Source organism: Erythranthe guttata, chromosome 13 (genome assembly GCF_056151865.1).
Source record: "Erythranthe guttata isolate IM_541 chromosome 13, IM_541, whole genome shotgun sequence".
In the NCBI taxonomy this organism is placed as follows: domain Eukaryota; kingdom Viridiplantae; phylum Streptophyta; class Magnoliopsida; order Lamiales; family Phrymaceae; genus Erythranthe; species Erythranthe guttata.
The window spans coordinates 3,816,197-3,835,500 of NC_142545.1; the positions used below are offsets into that span (position 1 = coordinate 3,816,197).

General features: G+C 31.3%; 1 protein-coding gene across 1 annotated transcript; it reads right to left on the minus strand.

Moving 5' to 3' along the window:
• Positions 1 to 13,808: 13,808 nt before the first annotated feature.
• On the minus strand, positions 13,809 to 18,201 carry LOC148765695 (putative transcription factor GLK1). Its single transcript, XM_012991994.2, has 6 exons — positions 17,204 to 18,201; positions 16,629 to 16,769; positions 15,638 to 16,021; positions 15,486 to 15,533; positions 15,191 to 15,280; positions 13,809 to 14,213 (listed from the first exon to the last, which is right to left on the minus strand). Exons 1-6 carry the CDS (start codon positions 17,651 to 17,653, stop codon positions 14,061 to 14,063), a joined length of 1,266 nt encoding a protein of 421 aa, XP_012847448.2. The 5' UTR covers positions 17,654 to 18,201; the 3' UTR covers positions 13,809 to 14,060.
• Positions 18,202 to 19,304: the final 1,103 nt, after the last annotated feature.

Here is a 19,304-nt window from a genome sequence, read left to right on the forward strand (position 1 = left end):
GCTACATTCGGTGAAATACATCGAGTGATTATTAACCGTTGATCTGCACACAGTCACACACATCCATGTGTATGTGTGTTTATTGAGAAGTTATTTCACCACACCAAAGATTAATAGTTTACCCGATGTATTTCACCAAGTTTAGCATCTCAAAGACCAATAGTACAACACGACCCATTATTATTATTATTATTATTATTATTATTATTATTATTATTTCTCTATGTGCGATGCACAGTTAGTATTCCATAAATGAGGAAAATAATAATTTAAACAGAATAAGTATGTTTGAAGAAAATGTTATGGGAAAAATAAAAAAGAAAATTATTTCGAAGATACCATTTTTACCCGGGAAAAAAAGGGAAAATCCTTCCATTAAGATAAGAAAGGAAAAATCAATTAATTGAAAATTGGTAGTGAAAAAGAAAGAAAAATAATAAAAATATTTGAGATGATACTTAGTAGTTTTGTGAAAAGAATGTGATAAAAGTTGTGTCAAATTTAATAATGCCGTTTCGATTTCAAATTTGGCAAAACACAAAACTTCTAGTTCTTTGAGTTAATATTCTAATCCAACTTGACACCAAGATTGGGTATTGGGTGAGAAAAATATGAATGAGTTAATTGAACACTACCTACAATTTTGACGTTTTAAGTTATCTGAAATTCAAAATATAACTCATTCATGCATAACTTTGTTCGTCGATTCAAGTTGATTCAATCCAGCTGATTCAAGTTGGATTAAAGAACTTACTCGAAGAACTACAATTTTCATGTTTTGAATTTGCCAAAACAAGATTAAAAAGGCAAACTCACATTCAAAGTTAAAACAATTTTAGTGAAATTGAAACGATATCTAAGACTTACGCTTCTGTGCCTAAAAATGCAAGCGTGCCACAATTACTTTTCAAAAATGACATTGGACTCTACGTAACAATTTTTATGAGAATGTGTTTCTCAAACAACTAAATTTTATAATTTCATATACCACACATGATATAAATTATATTGTATTAATACTACATGTCACACATACACACACATATATATAATATATAATTCATTATACTTCTACATCCCATAACAAAAAGTAAATGCATCTTAACTATCAATGTTATAGATAGACTAAAATAAATTGGTACAACTTACAAAAGTAAAACGAGTAATTTTTTAGACGAGGAAGTACAATTTAAAAAGATACAACTACTCTAAAATATTGGAGAAAATATGATTAGAATATTTGGACAATAATTTTTTGATCCACAGATTTTGGAGAAAATATTGACAAAGTTAAGGTAATTAATAGTTATGGGTTTCGGGGCAGAGCACCAATTATTTTTTGAAAATAGTCACAAAAATATTATTAAACAAATAAATATATGTAATATTTGTTTAAATATGGTAAATAAAATTTATTGGATTTCAACTTGCCAAAACTCTTTGAAGTTAGAAATATTCAATCTAGATTATAAAAAATGCAAAGGTTGCTGGGGAAAAAAGTTTAAAATCTATAAATAGATAAAAGTTTAATAGAATAACTCAATATCTAACTAATTATAATCGATCCAGGATATTTCATTCGCATCTGCAAGAATAAGTGTAAAATTCTCAACAAATACTTCAACTATATAAAATAATATAGTTATGATTATTCAAATTGTTGAACTATTTATATATTTTAAATATCATTTAACGCTATGATCAGTATGTATAAAAACATTATGTTGGAAACCTTAATTTTCTCTAAAAATCAAGGGCCCGGGGGCACTGCCTATCTCGCCTATACTTAGAATTGTCCCTTAGAGAGATAATAAGGAACATTAGATACTAAGGAATTTTATTGTAATCGTTTATTTTAGGGTTAAATACAAATTGCACCCATGTACTATCATCGGTGTCGCATATACCTCCATGTACTACAAAATGCGACAAAATGGCCCATCGACTTAAAGGTCAACCCTCAAATCTCTAACACCGTTAGTTTATGTACCGTATTTACCTTTTTACCCTTACATTTATATGATATAAGTAGGCATTTTTTGATTTTATTACTTTGCCAATTTTCTTACTTTATTACGTAACAATCATGTGGCATCGACAAGTGATTCTAGAAAAATATATCTTGTAGTGTCTGGACGTAAAAATTGAAATGCATGATTTTTGAGAATTAGAACTATGGAACGCATTTTAAATCGAGAATTTTTAGGTTGAAAGTTCAATTTTTTTTTTCTTTTCAAAAATCTAAAATGAATTTAAAAATATTATCAAAAATAAAAGAAACTCATAAATTTTGAGTGATATTTTTAAGCTGGGAATATAATTGCAAAATTTCATAAATTTCAAAGAAAATTATAAATAATTTTCAGAATATATATTTTTTTTTCGGAAAATTTGGGTGAAATTTTAGGTTGTGGAAAATACAATTAGGGGAAAACATGCAAAAAAAGAGAGTAAATTGAGTACAAGAGAGAAAGAAAGAGGCACATTTTTTATACACAATCATGGGGTTATTTTTGTCTGAAATTGTCCAACATCTAGTGCATAGATGATCAACTTTGAAAATAAACGGACTCTCTAATATAATTTAACGGCAGAGGCCAATTTGTCGCATTTTATAATACATAGGGTATATGCGAGGCTGATGATAGTATCGGGCTGTAATTTGTATTTAACTCATTATCTTAAAAACTTGTTCAATTATTAAGAGAAAAGTAGAAGAACCACCCCACCCCTACCCCCCCCCCCCACCCCCCCACCCCCGTCCCAACCACGAATTGTGGTGGGAGTCCTAATTAATTATGAATATTTGGACTCTGTAATTGTTCTATCCTGTAAAGCAGAAACCACTATCTTAGGCCTGGCCCTTGCTTTTCTCTGCTACCCATAGACAATACGTTGTCTGTTTATTGCTCTTCATAAGATCGTAATCAAATTCTTGTATAATTATAATCAAATTGTACGTTTCATCATAAGTATAGTAGCTTGCAAAATTATGCAAAAGACGTAAAATACACTAGGCTAATCATGTGTGAGTTATGACAAACTCGATTTAGTAATCGTTGGCAAGGAGATTCGAACTTAAGTTGTTACAAGTTCACTTGTTCCAACTGCTAAGTCATACATTGCGTAACCGTTTCATCATATTTTGCTTCTTGAATAATTGATAAAGTGCACCTATAAGCTAGAAACTTGTTTGTTTAAATATCATATATTTTTGGATAAGTTACACCTACACCTCTGAGATATGTTAAAATAATTTTAAGGTCTATGTGGTATTGGTAATCACAACCACACCCCTGAAACAATTATCGGAGCCAAGATTTCATGTCATGGGGACCGATGCGCACTATATTTGTTTCATGCGGGGGCCGTTAATGCTACCATAGACGGAAATTTTTAAACCGTACGTAAAATATAAGGATTTTAAGAAATGTTAGAAGAGCCATGTCACCCCCTAGCTCTATGTTGTCTCCACCACTGCCTCAAACTAATAGTCCGTTAGACCTTTAACGGAATTACTTGTCCAATGCATTATTCTGTTGGGGTTTCTAACAATGTTTCAGGGGATAATTGTAATTACGGATAGTACAGGGACCTTAAAATTATTTAACATACTTTAGGGGTATAGGTGTAATTTACTTATTTACCCATAAATATTTTTTGATCATATATGAGAAAAAAATTATGTCTCAACTTATTATTGGTTTTAGATCATAAAATAATGTTTGTTAAGATTTTCATCTCATTTTTATTCTTTCCCAAAAATGAATTTTATGTTTAAAGAAAAATAATTTCAAAAGTTTATCTCTCCTCCAAATATTTTTGACTGCTACACTAGAAAAAAAATTAACTGCTACACTGAAAAAAAGTTGACTGCTACCGTTTAAAATGTCTTCCCTAAAAACAAATTAAAATCTCTTTGTTTTTCAAATTCTTATTTTAAAATATTGTTTTCCATCTCATCTTAAAATATAACCAAACATTACTTTTCCAAAATAAAATAAAAATAACTTTCGAAACCAATCCAAATCCAAACATTGCCCTAGTTTAAAATGGGAAAAAAATGCTTAAATGAAATGAAAAGTCAGATAAAAATTACGAGGCCATAAACAAGCCACATCAGATTTGTTAAGAGTTGTACCCTCTAAATCTGTGGGCAAATAAATAACCCCACCTAAAGCTTAAGATTAGATGCCATTTTCATCCAACAGTAAAACCACCTTTCAAAGTTAGCTATCTATTGACTATAAATACTTGCCTTGTTTTTTCTTCAAGAAAAACAGCTATTTGCAGAATGATTGCAGAGGTGCTGGTATTTCTTGTTGGCTAAAATTGGAATGCTATTTTTTGTTGCTAAATAAAAGTAGGATAAATTGCGGCAACCTCTTATAGATAAGCGTAAATCACGGAAAAAATCATTATATTTGGGTAATTATAAATTTATAATTACTCTTCAACTATGAATTTTCTTACACATTCATTCTTATGATGTCAAATTCAACATAATTTTCTAGATTCCGTGGAATGTTCTCTAGTTTGTACTCATTTTGTGCAAAAATGCAATTTCTGATGCACCACTATCTGATACTTACAAGCCAAGAAACACATCCTATGATCATCTTGTTTCAAAATGTGAAGCTCCAATGAGGTAAACGGGTACAAATTGGAGACTATTTCACATGATCTAGAAGATTACACTAAATTTGATAAAGCAATGGTGGACGTGTAAGAAGATTCATAGTTGATGAGGACGGTTGTAATTAATCAAAGATGAGGGATTTTTTTTGTAATTTGACCTTACCTCAGGGGTTGACCGTATTTTACCCGACAGAAGTGTACAACTTACCTCTTACCATCTTTCTTCTAATCATCATTCATACCATCTATATTTTATTTTTCCTTATCTATTTAGAAAAAAATATCTCCGAGTTTTCTGCTTCTAACAGCTTGTCACCTACCCCGTTGTTTTGTCTCTGCCATGTTTGGATGGGTTGACGAGCTCGTTAACCGCGAACTTCTAAGGAGATATTGTCTTTGACGTGTATTGGGTCGATGGGCCCAATAAATCTCCTTCGGCCCTTATATTTTATCCTTGTACTATTTTAATAAGCTCAATATGGGAGTTTGGCCCAAACTTGCCAAACTGATACCATCAAACCGGTCTTGGAGATGCTACATCAGGTGAAATACACCGGGTACTTATTAACCGTTGGTGTGGTGAAATAACTTTCCAGTAGACACCATCAAACAAACTCATCAAACCCTACTACAGTAGAACCTCGATAAATTAATATCCGATAAATTAATAACCTCGCTTAAATAATAAATTTTCCCGGTCCCGACTCGGGGACAACGTGCTAAATTAATAATTCGCTAATTTATAAGATAATACACATTCGAGGATTTTAAGAAGCCCCATATAATATATAAATTAATAATGCATAAAAATAATTCTTACATTACATGGTACAATACATATTTTATAGATCTGTGAAAGCTTAATACAATATAATTTAATTGTCGCTTGTTTCTTGTTGAAGTTCACATTAATATCAATCTCGTCCCTCACTTTTCTTAACATGGTTAAAACTTTCGGTATAGTTTTCTCATAACTCAACATAAAATCGTTCTATATCATTGTTGTTTTAAGAGCTTCCGCTCGTGAAACGAACTCTATATGCATTGTACTAATGGTACAATGAATAATATACACGTAAACAATTTATAAAAAAAATGTAGTTATTGAAAATAATAATAAAAGTAATTTCATAAATTAATAAGTTATTAATTAATGTATAAATTAATAATTATTAATTTATCAATAAGTTAATATTTCGCTAAATTAATGAAATATCGATGGTCCCAACTGTATTAATTTATAGAGGTTTAACTGTACATAAATCAAAATTATCATGATACTTTTCCAAGTACTCTACTAATATAAATTGTAAATAGCTAGAGTATAGCTTGTACCTCTTCTAATAAGACATGGTTGGAGGTATTCTTATTACGAGTACGAAACAAGATAGAATGTAGCCGTTCCTTGCACTTATTTTCTTTGGTCGAAAGCTTCTTCTTATTTGACAATTTTGGACGAAAATGAGTTCATTGAATAGAGATTGGGATCCATTTCAAGAGGAGGTAAAATTTATATGTTTTCGTCCGATTAATGTTCGAAAACGCACTAAGAAGTAGGGGTGTGCACGGGTCGGTACGGTTCGCTTTTTGCAATAAACCAAACACGTACCGATAATATCGGTTTTTCATATTTTAAAACCGTGTATGTCGGTTTTTTTTCGGTTCGGTACTAATCGGTTTTTCGGTTTTCGGTAAATGGTATCGGTAGCAATTCGGTTTATTTTCGCTTTCGGTTTCATTATCAGTTCGAATCGGTTCGGTATAAAACCGATGTTTGATTAACGGTGAATTTGAAATTCTATCGCATTTCTTTGAGAAAATTAACAAGTAACAATCCAAAATTAACTAATAAAACAAATATACGGCAATTAAAAAAAAAAAAATTAACCATGCTGCCATAAACAAACATAATGAGATTAACTAATAAACCTCATGTTAATGTCAACTTCAAAAGAATAAACCTGTTGCCCCATCACGAAAGAAGTCCAACTACATCAAAAGAGTAAGTATTTGAATGTGGGTACATTGATTACCAAAAAAACTTACCGATTTTACTATCTATCAAACGACGTAGTTTTGTATTCCCAAATCGGTTCGGTTCGGTAAATCGGTTCGGGAAATTTTGTTTTCTCCATACACGTACCGATTTTTTCGGTTTTTCAAAAAATATTTACCGTGTATGCGGTTTTAAGTCGGGACGGTGTATATCGGCTCGATTTTTTCGGTTTTCGATTCGGTTTTTCGGTTTCTCGGTTTTTATGCTCACCCCTACTAAGAAGTCCGTGTTGAGGCCTCCACTCCAGCCCAACATGAACGCGTGAATTGAGCTTCCACGCCCAATATGGTTTTAATTATGTATGCTATTGCTATTTACGAGGGTTATGAGTTGTGACTTGTGACAGGAATGAATAACATAGTAATTAGAAGAAATTTGAGCTAGGCTCGTGGAATGAAATTTGATTACAAAGCAACCTCTCCTTTGACTTTCATTTGAAATAAACCCATAAAAACATAAAATTTTAAAATAGCCCTACATATTTTTATTTGAGATAGACGCCAACCCAACCCAACCCACCCCCATTTCATTCCTCCTGCTCTCCGGGTCCGAACCGACCCGACCCCAAACGTTTTTCTTTAAGGGAGTGGCCTGGATTGCCCGAGCTCCGGTTAGCTGACTCAGCATTAGTTAAGTTCAACATTAGTTGACATTCCATTTTTTTTCTTTTAATTATTTTCCGGTGGTAGGTCATCGCGGAGCTCTGGTTAGCTAGCTGACTCATCATTAGCTAACTTCAACATTAGTTAACATTTCTTTTTTATTCTTTTTTTTTCTCCGGCGGCGGGTCGTCGGATCTCCGGTTAATTAGCTGACTCAACATTAGTTAACATCAACATTAGTTAACTTCACCATTTTATTTTTCTCCGATGGGGATCATCAGAGCTACGATTAGCGGATTTTAACACTAAAAAATTCGGGTGTCAACTAATCGGAGCCCTAAATTTCTGCGGCCGAAAAAAAGAGTTTAAAGAACAAAATTAGAAACAAATGTCGGATGCCAGCTAATGCAAAGTCAGCTAATGCTAACTCAATTAATGGATAGTCAGCTAGTCAGAGGTCCGACGTCTCATTGCCGAAAAGAAAAAAAGTTAAAAGAAGAAAAATTTGACGTCAGCTAATGTTGAAGTCAACTAATACGTAGTCAGCTAATGCAAGTCAAATAATCTGAGCTTCGACGATCTGTCGCCGAAAAAAAAACGAGAAAAAGAAAAAAAAATTGAATGTCAACTAATATTTAAGTTAACTAGTGCTGAGTCAGCTAACCGAAGCTACGACCACCTAGGCCACCGCCGGAAAAATAAAAAAATAATAAATAATAAACTAAAAAAATAAATAATAATTTTTTTTTAAAATAAATAAGTAAATGAAAATAATAATAATCAAAATAAATAAGATAAAACAAACCCTATTTAGTATTTGAAAATGGTAAAAGGGGTATAAACTAATTATTTGAGTTTATATCAAATGAAACGTATAACAAATGAGTTTTACGAAAAACATAAAAGAATTGGGTTATCCCATATTATGTAAGCTAATGAGGATGCTATCTAAAATAAACCCTAATTAATAAAAGGACATATTTTACTTTGGGGTTTTTATGCATAAGTCCCTAAGAGCAACTTCAATGCTAAACATCAAAATTGGAATATCAAAATACTCATTTGATAATTAAGATAATATTTTAATATCTATTTACAATTTATTTACTCCAACCATGGTTATCAAAATTAATAATCAATTGGAAAATTTTAGTGGTTTTATTTGTAATTGCCATGTGTCATTTTGTGATTGGATGTTTAGGTGGTTATTTTTTTGATAATTCAATTTTCAGGATGTATTTTTACATACAAAGAGGTAGAATATCAAAATACTTACTCATTTTGATACTCTTATTGGAGTAGAAATTTTTAATTTTGGGATATAAAAAGGTGGTTTATGGGTTTGATAATCCATTTGATACTCCCATTGGAGTTGCTCTAACCAAACATTTTTATGATTCTAAGTTTGAGGACTATATCTCTTTCACTAATAAGTTCATCCATTTAATATGTATTACAAATAAATGCAAAATTTATATATATGACAAAATTACCTCCTAAATCTTTAAACCAAATTTATAAATGTAACTCCAATTTAACTTCAATTTCATCAATTTTGACCACAAAAAATGAGTTTTGACTTTTACGTTTTTTAAACTTTTTTCTTCTGATTTTCTTTTTTGCCTGCTTTTTTCCGTCGCCGGTTCGGCGTTGATTTTTTTAATATTACTGTGGTTGACGTAATATTACTGTCGTTACAGTAATATTACTTATTCTCAACCACATCAATAATAATTCTTTTGCCTTTTTATTATGTTTGCCTTTATTGAACGGTCAACATATTAATATTACTCTATTACACAATAATAGTGATTTTTGTTGTGTTAATATTAGTGTACTAGATAGTAAATATAGCAATATTATTGTGTTAAACAATAATATAGTTAATATGACTGTCAACCACAACAATATTACTGTTTAAACGGGCAAAAACTATTGAATAAAAAAAAGTTTTCAAAAGTAAAAATGCCAACGTCTGAGCCTCACGGTCAATGACGGCGACGAGCGAAATTGTAATCAAAATTTGGTTATGGTTCAAAATTGAATAATTGGTGAAATTTGGGATCAAATTAAGGTTAAATTGAACTAAAGGAAAAATTGAAGCATATTAAAAATGTGAGGGTATTTTAGTCTTTTACACACATTTGAATAATATCTGTATTTTGGTATAAAAGAGTTTTTTCCTCTAAACAACTCCTTTATGAATAAGTAGCCTATAATAAACTTATTTGTAATCGACCCTTTTTCTTTAACCCCTTTTTATTCTTACTCAAATCTCATATTTCCGTCTTCTACTATTGATTGTATGTTGTGTCACTACACCTCCTTGTATAAAATTTGTATCAATCAAATTAGCTCATGTATTTTAATCCTGTGTGGTAGTGTGCCTATGTCATGTTTGGCATCAAACAGTGGGATAAACTAAGGGCGTAAATGAGTTATATTGGCGCGATAAATGCTCGAATTTGAGTTTTTTTAGAGCTGTTTATAAGCTCACGAGCTGTCATGCGAGTTTTTTTTTTTTTCATTTTTTAGTTTTTATTATTTTTATATTTTAAATTTTTTTGTTTTAAATATAAACTACATATATAATATAAGGGATTATAAGGGTCATTAAAAATAAACCCCTCATGTAGTTAAGCAATGGTGATATGTCCACTCCTTAAATCTTTATTTGTAATAACCCTAGAAATTTTATTCCCAATTATACCCTTATGTCAATTAGCATAATTTTTCTCAATTATTCATTTTTTTTCTCTTTCCATAACAATAATCTAATTCCTAAAAATCTGCTTCTAAATTCCTAAAAATTTGCTATCAAATAAAAAAAAAAGATTTTTTTTTTTATTTTTTATTTTTTATTATTTTCGGACTTTACTTAGCCATTTTTTATTTTTTATTTATTTTTTAATACTTTTTTAATAAAAATATATTTTTTAATTTTTTTTAAACAAAAAAATGATTTTTTTTCTCGACAGGTTTACAACGCCGAATATGATTATAGTTGAATATGACTATACGTGACTATATCAACTGTAGTCATATTCTTTCTATATATTGCAGTTTTTTTGCATTTTCAACTTAAAAATTCCTATAGTGTGGTACAATCATGTTTACCAAATTATATAAAACAACGGAGATTCCCTATTGTTAACGAAAACAATCCAATCAACATTCACACAAAGAATCACAATTTGAATCTAGTTATTAGAAGTCAACTTGAAAACGAGAAGATAGAACATATTCGAATATGACTACATTCATATTCAACAATAGTCATATTCGAAAAATACATAAATATGACTATAGTCATATTCGAATATGACTATAGTCATGTTACTGCTGCTGTTCAGATCTGAAACTGACTATTTTCAGATATGGAGGAAAAAAAATCGAAAAATACATAAATATTAAATAAAGATACAAAAATAACGAAAGAGATGGAGGGTCAGTCGACGACAACGGTGGTGGCGGCGGTCGTGAAGGAAAGAGAGAGTGAGAGAGGCGGCGACGGTTACGTGGTGGTGGTTGACAAAGCTGAAGAAAAAAAAACTGAGAAATCGAGAAAGATAACGAAAAAGAGAGAAAAAGCCTTATGTGGAAACGAAGGAAGAGGCGGCGACAACGAACGGCGACGGTGGTGGTGGTGTAAAGAGAGAGAAGTCGAGAGAGACAACGAACACGAGAGAAAGAGATTATTTATGTGGAGATGAAGGAGGAAGTGACGGCGGCAACGAGCGGCGCGGCGGCGCTGGAGGACGCTTGGAATTTTCGGAGAGAGTTGAGGGATTTAGGTGGAGAGGTGGAGAAGAGAGAAGATGAAAGTGATAGAGGTGTGCCCATAATTAGGGTTCTATTAGTTGAGAGTGTTTTTGTCTTGTCACACTAGTTTAGGGGTCTCACTAACTAAGAATAAAATTTAGGTGTAGGTAAAAAAGTTTTTAAAAATCAATTAGGTTTAGTTTATAATATTTTCCATTTGAGGGGGCCATTGCATATTTCCCCACAATAATAATAATAATAATAATAATAATAATAATAATAATAATAATAATAATAATAATAATAATAATAATAATAATAATAATAATAATAATAATAATAATAATAATAATAATAATAATAATAATAATAATAATAATAATAATAATAAATAGTTCATTGTCTATTTAGTAATTTTTTTATTATAATATAAATAATTTGTAGTATAAAAAACTAATAATATCTATAAAATAGAAAAATAAACAAATACAAATAAAATGAGTTTGACTTCGAGCTCAAAATACAAACTAAAAATCAATGAGTACGAGATCGAGCTACCGAAACAGCAAGGCTCAACTCCTTTACAGCACTAGATATGAATGCTAAACATGGTTTGATTACTTGTGTGAGAATTTCAACTCCAACAAAAATTAATTCTTTGTAAGCACCAGATCCAAATCCGCTATCCTAACAACCCGTTGACTCATTATAATTTATATTTTTTCATCAAAATCAACTCACTTGAATAGGAACCATAGTATAAAAAAAAAAGGACAAAAATATTGACTTTTTTTTTTTGATAAGAACAAAAATATTGACTTGGTTATAACTTATAATGGACATGTCAAAGAAAATACCATATCTCAATATGCCATAGTAATTAATGCAGTCAACGGATCCGATAAAAGAAACAACTACTAGTCCAATTTTGGACTAATACATGAAGCCCAATTTCAAAAAAGGCAACCACTACATGGATTTAAAACCAAAAAATTACTAAAGCCTAGGGTTGAAAATTAAAACGGAATTTCTGAATTCCGCTTATTCCAATCTGAAAATATCGCCCGTCAAAAAAAAAATATGAAAATATCCGAATTTGGAATTAAAATTTCCAAGCAAATTTTTGAAATTCCGACTTTTGATTTTTTCATAATTTTTGGAACGGAATTGGAATTATATATAAATTATCGAAAATTTCGATTTACAACCTGATTTTAGTTCCAACTATTCCGATAATTTTTTCAATATATATATATATAATTTTATCATATATCTTATAATTCCATAATATAGTTTATAATATGTTTTATACGGAAAATACACATACCTAGACGGACCAAGTAAACTAAAAACATAAAAATAAATACAGTCAAGCCTCTATAAAATTAATACAGTCGGGACTAGCAAACATCTATTAATTTAGCGAAATAATAAATTATCGAACTAATAATTAGTTGATTTTTACCGAGTCTGGACCAGAAAAAATATTATTTAAGCGATGTTATTACTTTATCAAGGTTCTACTGTAATACCTAAACTCTCTGTTCCATTTTTTTTTTTCCAGAAACTCTCTTTTATACATTTTGTTGTTCCTTTAAGTGCTCTTAGACTCTTGTTGCATTTGGTTGATCTTTACGTTGGACTTTTTTGTATTTTGCTAGAAATTTTTGAAAAAGCAGAAAAAAAAGCAAAATATAATTATAATAAACGAGAAATTATAAATTAATATAATTTCCGAAAATTTTGATATCCCGCTGATTTCAGAAATTGGAACACATTTTAACTTCCGAAAAAAATAAAAAAAATTCTCGAAAAAGTCATACCCGATCTGGTCCATCCGATTTCCACCAATATTTTTGAAGACAAATGCCAAAAAACATTGGATTAATACCAAACTTATCAATATCGTTGGACTAATAATACCCTCGACCAATATATCTTATTTAGGCTTAATTATTGAAAAAGTTCATATTTTGAAACATAAAACAGTTAGTATGTAAGTATATGGCTAGAATTAAAAGATTCAAAACATAGCAACAACTTAAAAAAAATCCAATCTTTCTAAGTAATTATCACATATTACAAAAAAATGTTGGTTCTTTATTAACAAAATAATATTTCATATCAAAGGAAAAAGCTCCAACTTATGTTGTCGTTAACTTGTACGCTCTCGTTTGCTTACCTATATCGGATTACGTTAGATTAGGTGAGATTGGATTAATATTCATTGACTAACTAATTATTTAGTCAGTAACGTGTTTGATTCCTTAGATTAAATCTTGTATTAAAATTGTTAAATTATGGTATTAAATGTGAATTGTCTAAATAGCCTTTTAATTATTAAAATTAAGATAGTATTTGAAGGACAAAGTTGTCTTTTTCCCTTTTTAATGACCCTCTAAAAAATTAATCGGAGGGGTGTGTCCTACTAATTTAACCAAATAGTAGCTCTTAACTACAAGTTTTAAGTACATTAACGCGCTTGACTAAACACAAATCTAATCAACCCAACATCTGCTAGTCCCTACTATTTAGTTAATATAACCTCATAACACTAAAAAACAAGGCCTTATTGAAATATAACAAGAACATATAAATTAAAATATGTACAAATAACGCAGCACCTTTGCGAAGAAACTTTAATCCATAGTATTTGGTTTTATTTTTTACTTGTGAAAGTCAAAGTAACGAACATAATGGTAACCACAATTTCGAAAATTCTTTAGTAATTTTCGGTTGTTGCCGTGAGGTACTCTATAATATTTATAATTCAACATTAGAAAATATTACAATGTCCAAAACTTCATGATACAATACACACATTGTTCACAAAGACCGAGCGCAAAAGGGACATAGGAAAAAAAAAAGAAAAAAAAGAAAGAAGAGAAAAACGATGCACAATATGACGATACCATATAGGTGCACTGCTGGGAAATGTCGTCGAGTTGGTTTTGGGCCTGTATTAAGTCCCCAAAAAAAAAAAATTTAGCTTAATTAATTAATTAAGCACAAGTGGTTGGTGGTATTTTGGATATTCCTTGAAGTTGTAATTCCACCATGACACTGTTAACAGATGGGGGCTTCAGTCCAAGTGGCAAAGGTAGCCATGGCTTTGTAAGAACATCTCCAATTGCTGCATCTACACTCTCCTTCGACTGTCATTAATTAAGGACCACATTTTTTTTTCAGACAACATATATAAAAGATATTTTTGTATATAATACATCCAACAAAATAATTGACCTTTTGTTTTTATATATCCCTATAATTAAATTAGGTGGAAGAACAGGTAATTCCGGTCTATGAGATGCTACATCTGGTGTAATATATCGAACGTTCTGAATCCTACATCTATGTAAATAATTACTCACTAAACACGCGAGCGAGCGCGCGCGCGCGCGCGCACACACACACACACACACACACACACATATATATATATATATATATATATATATATATGAATGGTTCAAAATTACTCATATTTTACCATATGTAACAACTACAAAACTGGTAATTCCCATCATAAGGGTACCGGTCAAGTTTTCTCACAAGTCCCATTTATCTAAATTGCACGTGAACCGAACCGAAAATTCGGTACATCGCGCTAAAGTTTAATACCATTTATCCAACCGAAAGATATGGCTTGGTTCGGTAACTTACAGAATTACATAACTTTTTTCCAAAAGTGCATTTAAAAGTTAATTAATTATTTTTTATTATAATTTTTAGTATAGAAACAACAAATTATATGTATAAACATTAATATTACATTTATAAATATAATATTAATAATAAATAAAATTTTGGTATTCGGTAAAATCGAATTACTAAAAATTACCGGTTTAGTATTCGGTAAGTGTCAAAAATTTCGGTCCAGGCATGGTGCAATCGGTTAACCAAACCATGAACACACCGGTTATAAAAGGCTTCCCAAAAAAAATTGAATTATGGGGAGCGTTTCGTAAATAAAAATACTACTAAATTTGTTTCTAATAATTAAAGCCATGGGTGATTAATGCAATATATCCATAGTTCATATGATTCATGAGAACTTTTTCTAGAAGATGTGGATATTAATTATTGCACAATATATAGATTCGAAATCCTATGATAGAAAAAGAAGGCTCACCGGGTGAACGTCGGACGGGGGTTGGGGCTGCTCTACTTTGTACATGGCTTGCGGTGGTATACCGGCCGGGACCAATGGAGTAGGAAACCTCTGCAATAATATTTTCCATAAAACATTAGTTTTAATCGTTTTATATACAGCAGAACCTCGATAAATTAATATTCGATAAATTAATAACTTTGTTTCTCGACTAACTGTATTATAATTCAGAAATTAATTAATTAATTAAACATTTTGTGTAGCGTACCAAAGTATCGTTCATAATGTTATAATTAATTCCGGTGAGGTTAATTACCGTAGACGGCATATGTGGCGGAAAGCACGGTGTTCCCGGCGTTGGAACCTATAACGTAACATACATTATATGAGCTTGTGTCACTATCATATAAATATATATATATATATATATACACACGCACGCGCGCGTAGTAGTACTAGTAGACTTACATGGTGTTGGTGGTGGTGGTGGGGTGAGATCCAAAAGGAATTGTCGGTGGGTGGAGGCGGGAGCGAATGCGGAGGAGGAGGGGGCCAAGTCGGTTGCGGTGGTGGAGGGGTTAGATGTTTAGGCCACGTGTTCATCATTGATTGGTCAAGGGAAGGATGGCCCCACACATGTAAAGGTCTGAAATGATGAGGAATAGGAGGAGTCACGGGTGGTGGAAAGCCTATAGTTGTTGGTGCAATCCAAGGCTTGACATGTTGATTCTCTCTCTTCACCGCCGCTGCCGCCGTGGCAACCCTACCTCCACCGTACATCTGCCGCCTCTGGCTCCAGCTCGCCGCCTCCGCCTCACGGGCTAGCAAATGTTTCCGGTGTGACCGATATTTCTGCAATTATACATATGATGGTTTCCATTATTATACAGTAGAATCTTGATAAATTAATAGTCGATAAATTAATAATTTTGCTTAAATAATAGTTTTTTTTCTTCTCCAGAATCGGTAAAAACTTACTAAATCATTAGTTCGATAATTTAATAATTTTGATAAATTAATAGAATTTCGCTAGTTTCGAATGTATTAATCTATAGATGTTTAACTGTATACGTGACATAACAATTAATTACCACTTCTAGCTAAAAAACAAATGTAATAAAATAAAAGTATTCTTGATGGATGCCTTTTTCAATGTCTGCTAAATTTTAACAACTTTTACCATTTAAAGAAATAAAAAAAATCTTAAAAAGGAAAATATAAAATTAGGTGTCGTGAAAATCTGCTGAGTTAGATGCTACAGTACACCTGGTTATTTATATTAAGTGGATTTAATTTGAACTCTAGATTTGATTGAATAACTACCTACTAAACACACATACACATGAGTTGTGAGTGATTATGTGTAGATCTACTGTTCAAATTCACCAAATGTAAATAACCAACTGTAGCATCTAATTTTCCGAAGAAAAATAAAAAAAATAAAAAAAAATAGACATACTTGAAGATGACTGGCGATGTTATGGCGAGTGAGACAATCAATACCCATGAGTTCAAGAATTCTTGAAGGGACAGCTTTATCCACACCCAATTGCTCCACTGCTTGCACAAATCTCCTATGCAGTTCCGGTGTCCAATCCACCTTTTTATTATATATATACGTACACAAATTTAATTAATATTTTTTTATAATATGTATATCTATATATATAAAATATGCTTTTTTATTTATTTTTTTATATAGGTAAAAAAAATACTAATAAATATTACCATGAAAACACACACATTTAGGGATTGATGAAAATGAAAAAAACACCTCTAGAATCTCGTGACACCATAATTGTGTATATATGCTTTTCCCATGAATTTTGTGTGTGTGTGTGTGAAATTCATAAATAGGAAAAGCTATTTTCAATATGGATAAGCCTTCCATTAACAAACCCTAGCTAGCTAAAATTCGAGTTTTTCTTAGCCGATAAATATAATATAATTAACTATTTAATCGGTTATAATATTTCAGCCGTTGTAGCATAGAATAAACCAGAATATAAAAATATATATTAATTATTGATATACCTTCACTTTCTTCTTCCCCATAGGGTTTTTTGAATGAGCCATTGATTTTCTCCCTCTCTCTCCTGCAACATTAGGCTCATCATCTTTTTTATTATTTACTATCGCGGCGTTGTTCGTCGTCGTCGCGTTTTCCGAGGAGGATGCGGATTTGATCTCGTCGTGATCGAAATTCTCCACGGATGAGAGCGACGACGGAGGATTGATGACGTCGGATTCCTCGTCGCCGCTGAGCAGCGGCGACGAGAAATCCGCGAGCATTTCGTGCTCCAGATCGGGCAACACGTCCCCGTCGCCAATCCCGACGACGAACAGGTCGTCGAAATCTATGCTGTCGAGCAAATTCCCGACGCAGAAGTCGGGAAAATCGCTCTCTTCCATCGAGAAACCCTCCATTAATTCTTCTTCTTCTCTATCATTCTTCGAGTTTCTCAATGGCGAGACAGCAATCATTCCCTCTCTCTCTCTCTCTCTCTCTCTCTCTAGGTTACTTGCTGTATAAACTTTGTTATGAGGAAAAAAAAAAACCTCTGCTATATATACATATATATATGTGTATGTTGCAACAGTTTCTTGTTTATTGATGGTGGAAATGGAATGAAAGATAATAAGAGAAAAACCCGTCTGACATATTGACTCTCTACATTTTCTTTATCACAGTTTAAACTGTAGAGAGAGAGAGAGAGAGAGAGAGGAGAGAGAGAGGAGGAATTGGATGTGCACCACAATTTTTGGTGTAGGAGGGGCTCTGCAGATTTTGTTTTTATTCTTTTGTTGTTTCTATCTTATATAATAATGGAATATATATTTTATATATATATACGTACACATGTATATACTGTGTGTGTGTGTTTGAATTAATGAGGTTATGTGGATGCCCTTTTTTTGAAGTTTGAAAAAAAATCTGTAAAGAGTTTTGCTCGTGAGTGTAACAACACTTTTCTAGAGAGAGAGAGAGGAGAGGAGAGAGAGAGAGGGGTGAGACATGATATTTGTCAGACAGTAAGGATAGGAATTGGATTGATATGTATATATGTATGTATATATGTAATGTATATCTGTTGTACAGTAAAAAAGAAAAAGAAAAGGATCTTATCATGCAGTTAGACTAGCAACTTTGAATGATTGATACATGTCTCCTTCCTTATAAAAAGTAAAATGACTTTTCTTTATGATTTTTAGTTTTGTACTAAATTTATTTTAAACAAGTAGAAAATGAACTGTTATAGCTGATAAGTTGTTTTAAGATGTGATAAGCTGTTATGATTTATTTTTATGATAAAAATACGAAAGATAGTTAGAATAAAATTAGGGTCGACCTTCTTCAATGCTATTTAATTACAATAATTAAGATTGCGGAAAAGTAAGTGTAAATTTGAAGTTTAAACACTAAAGTGTATATACTAAATTGTGATAGTAAAAATACTACAAATTCTTTTTGAATCAGTGTCATCCCATCACGCAAGCGTTTGTATAACCCGCACATCTCTAATTGTCGAAATATATAAAGTAGCGCATGATTTTCGGATGTTCATATTTTCTGACTTCGACGGGTATTTAGCCAAGTATATATAGGAAAGTATATATAGTGTAAGATAATTCCAATAGAGGCTCATTAGTAAACAAAATCATGAGATTATGTAGTTTAGTGTAATTTTCGATATATATATATATATATATATATATATATATATATATATATATATATATATATATATATATATATATATATATATATATATATATATATATATATGGTGCAAGTGGTCTTGTTGATCTTATTGCATGCACTTTTTGCACAAAAAATACATTTGAAATTGCCTTGAAATGCTCCATTGTCACAAAGGGCAAAAAGAGTAAGACCCTGTAAAATGGTACCAAAATTTGCCCATAATATTTGGTGCAAGTGGTTGTTGATATGGAATAGTTGAATTGTGAAGAGGTGGTAGCTACACATATCTATGTTGTCACAAATTCTTTTTATATTTCAATTTTTGTTATCTTATGTGTATTTGGTTGCATTCTTTCTTATAATGCTTAATTTATTTGGCGATCCCAATAGTATTCTAGTCTAGGAGAGTAGAGAATGATCCCAATATAGTAC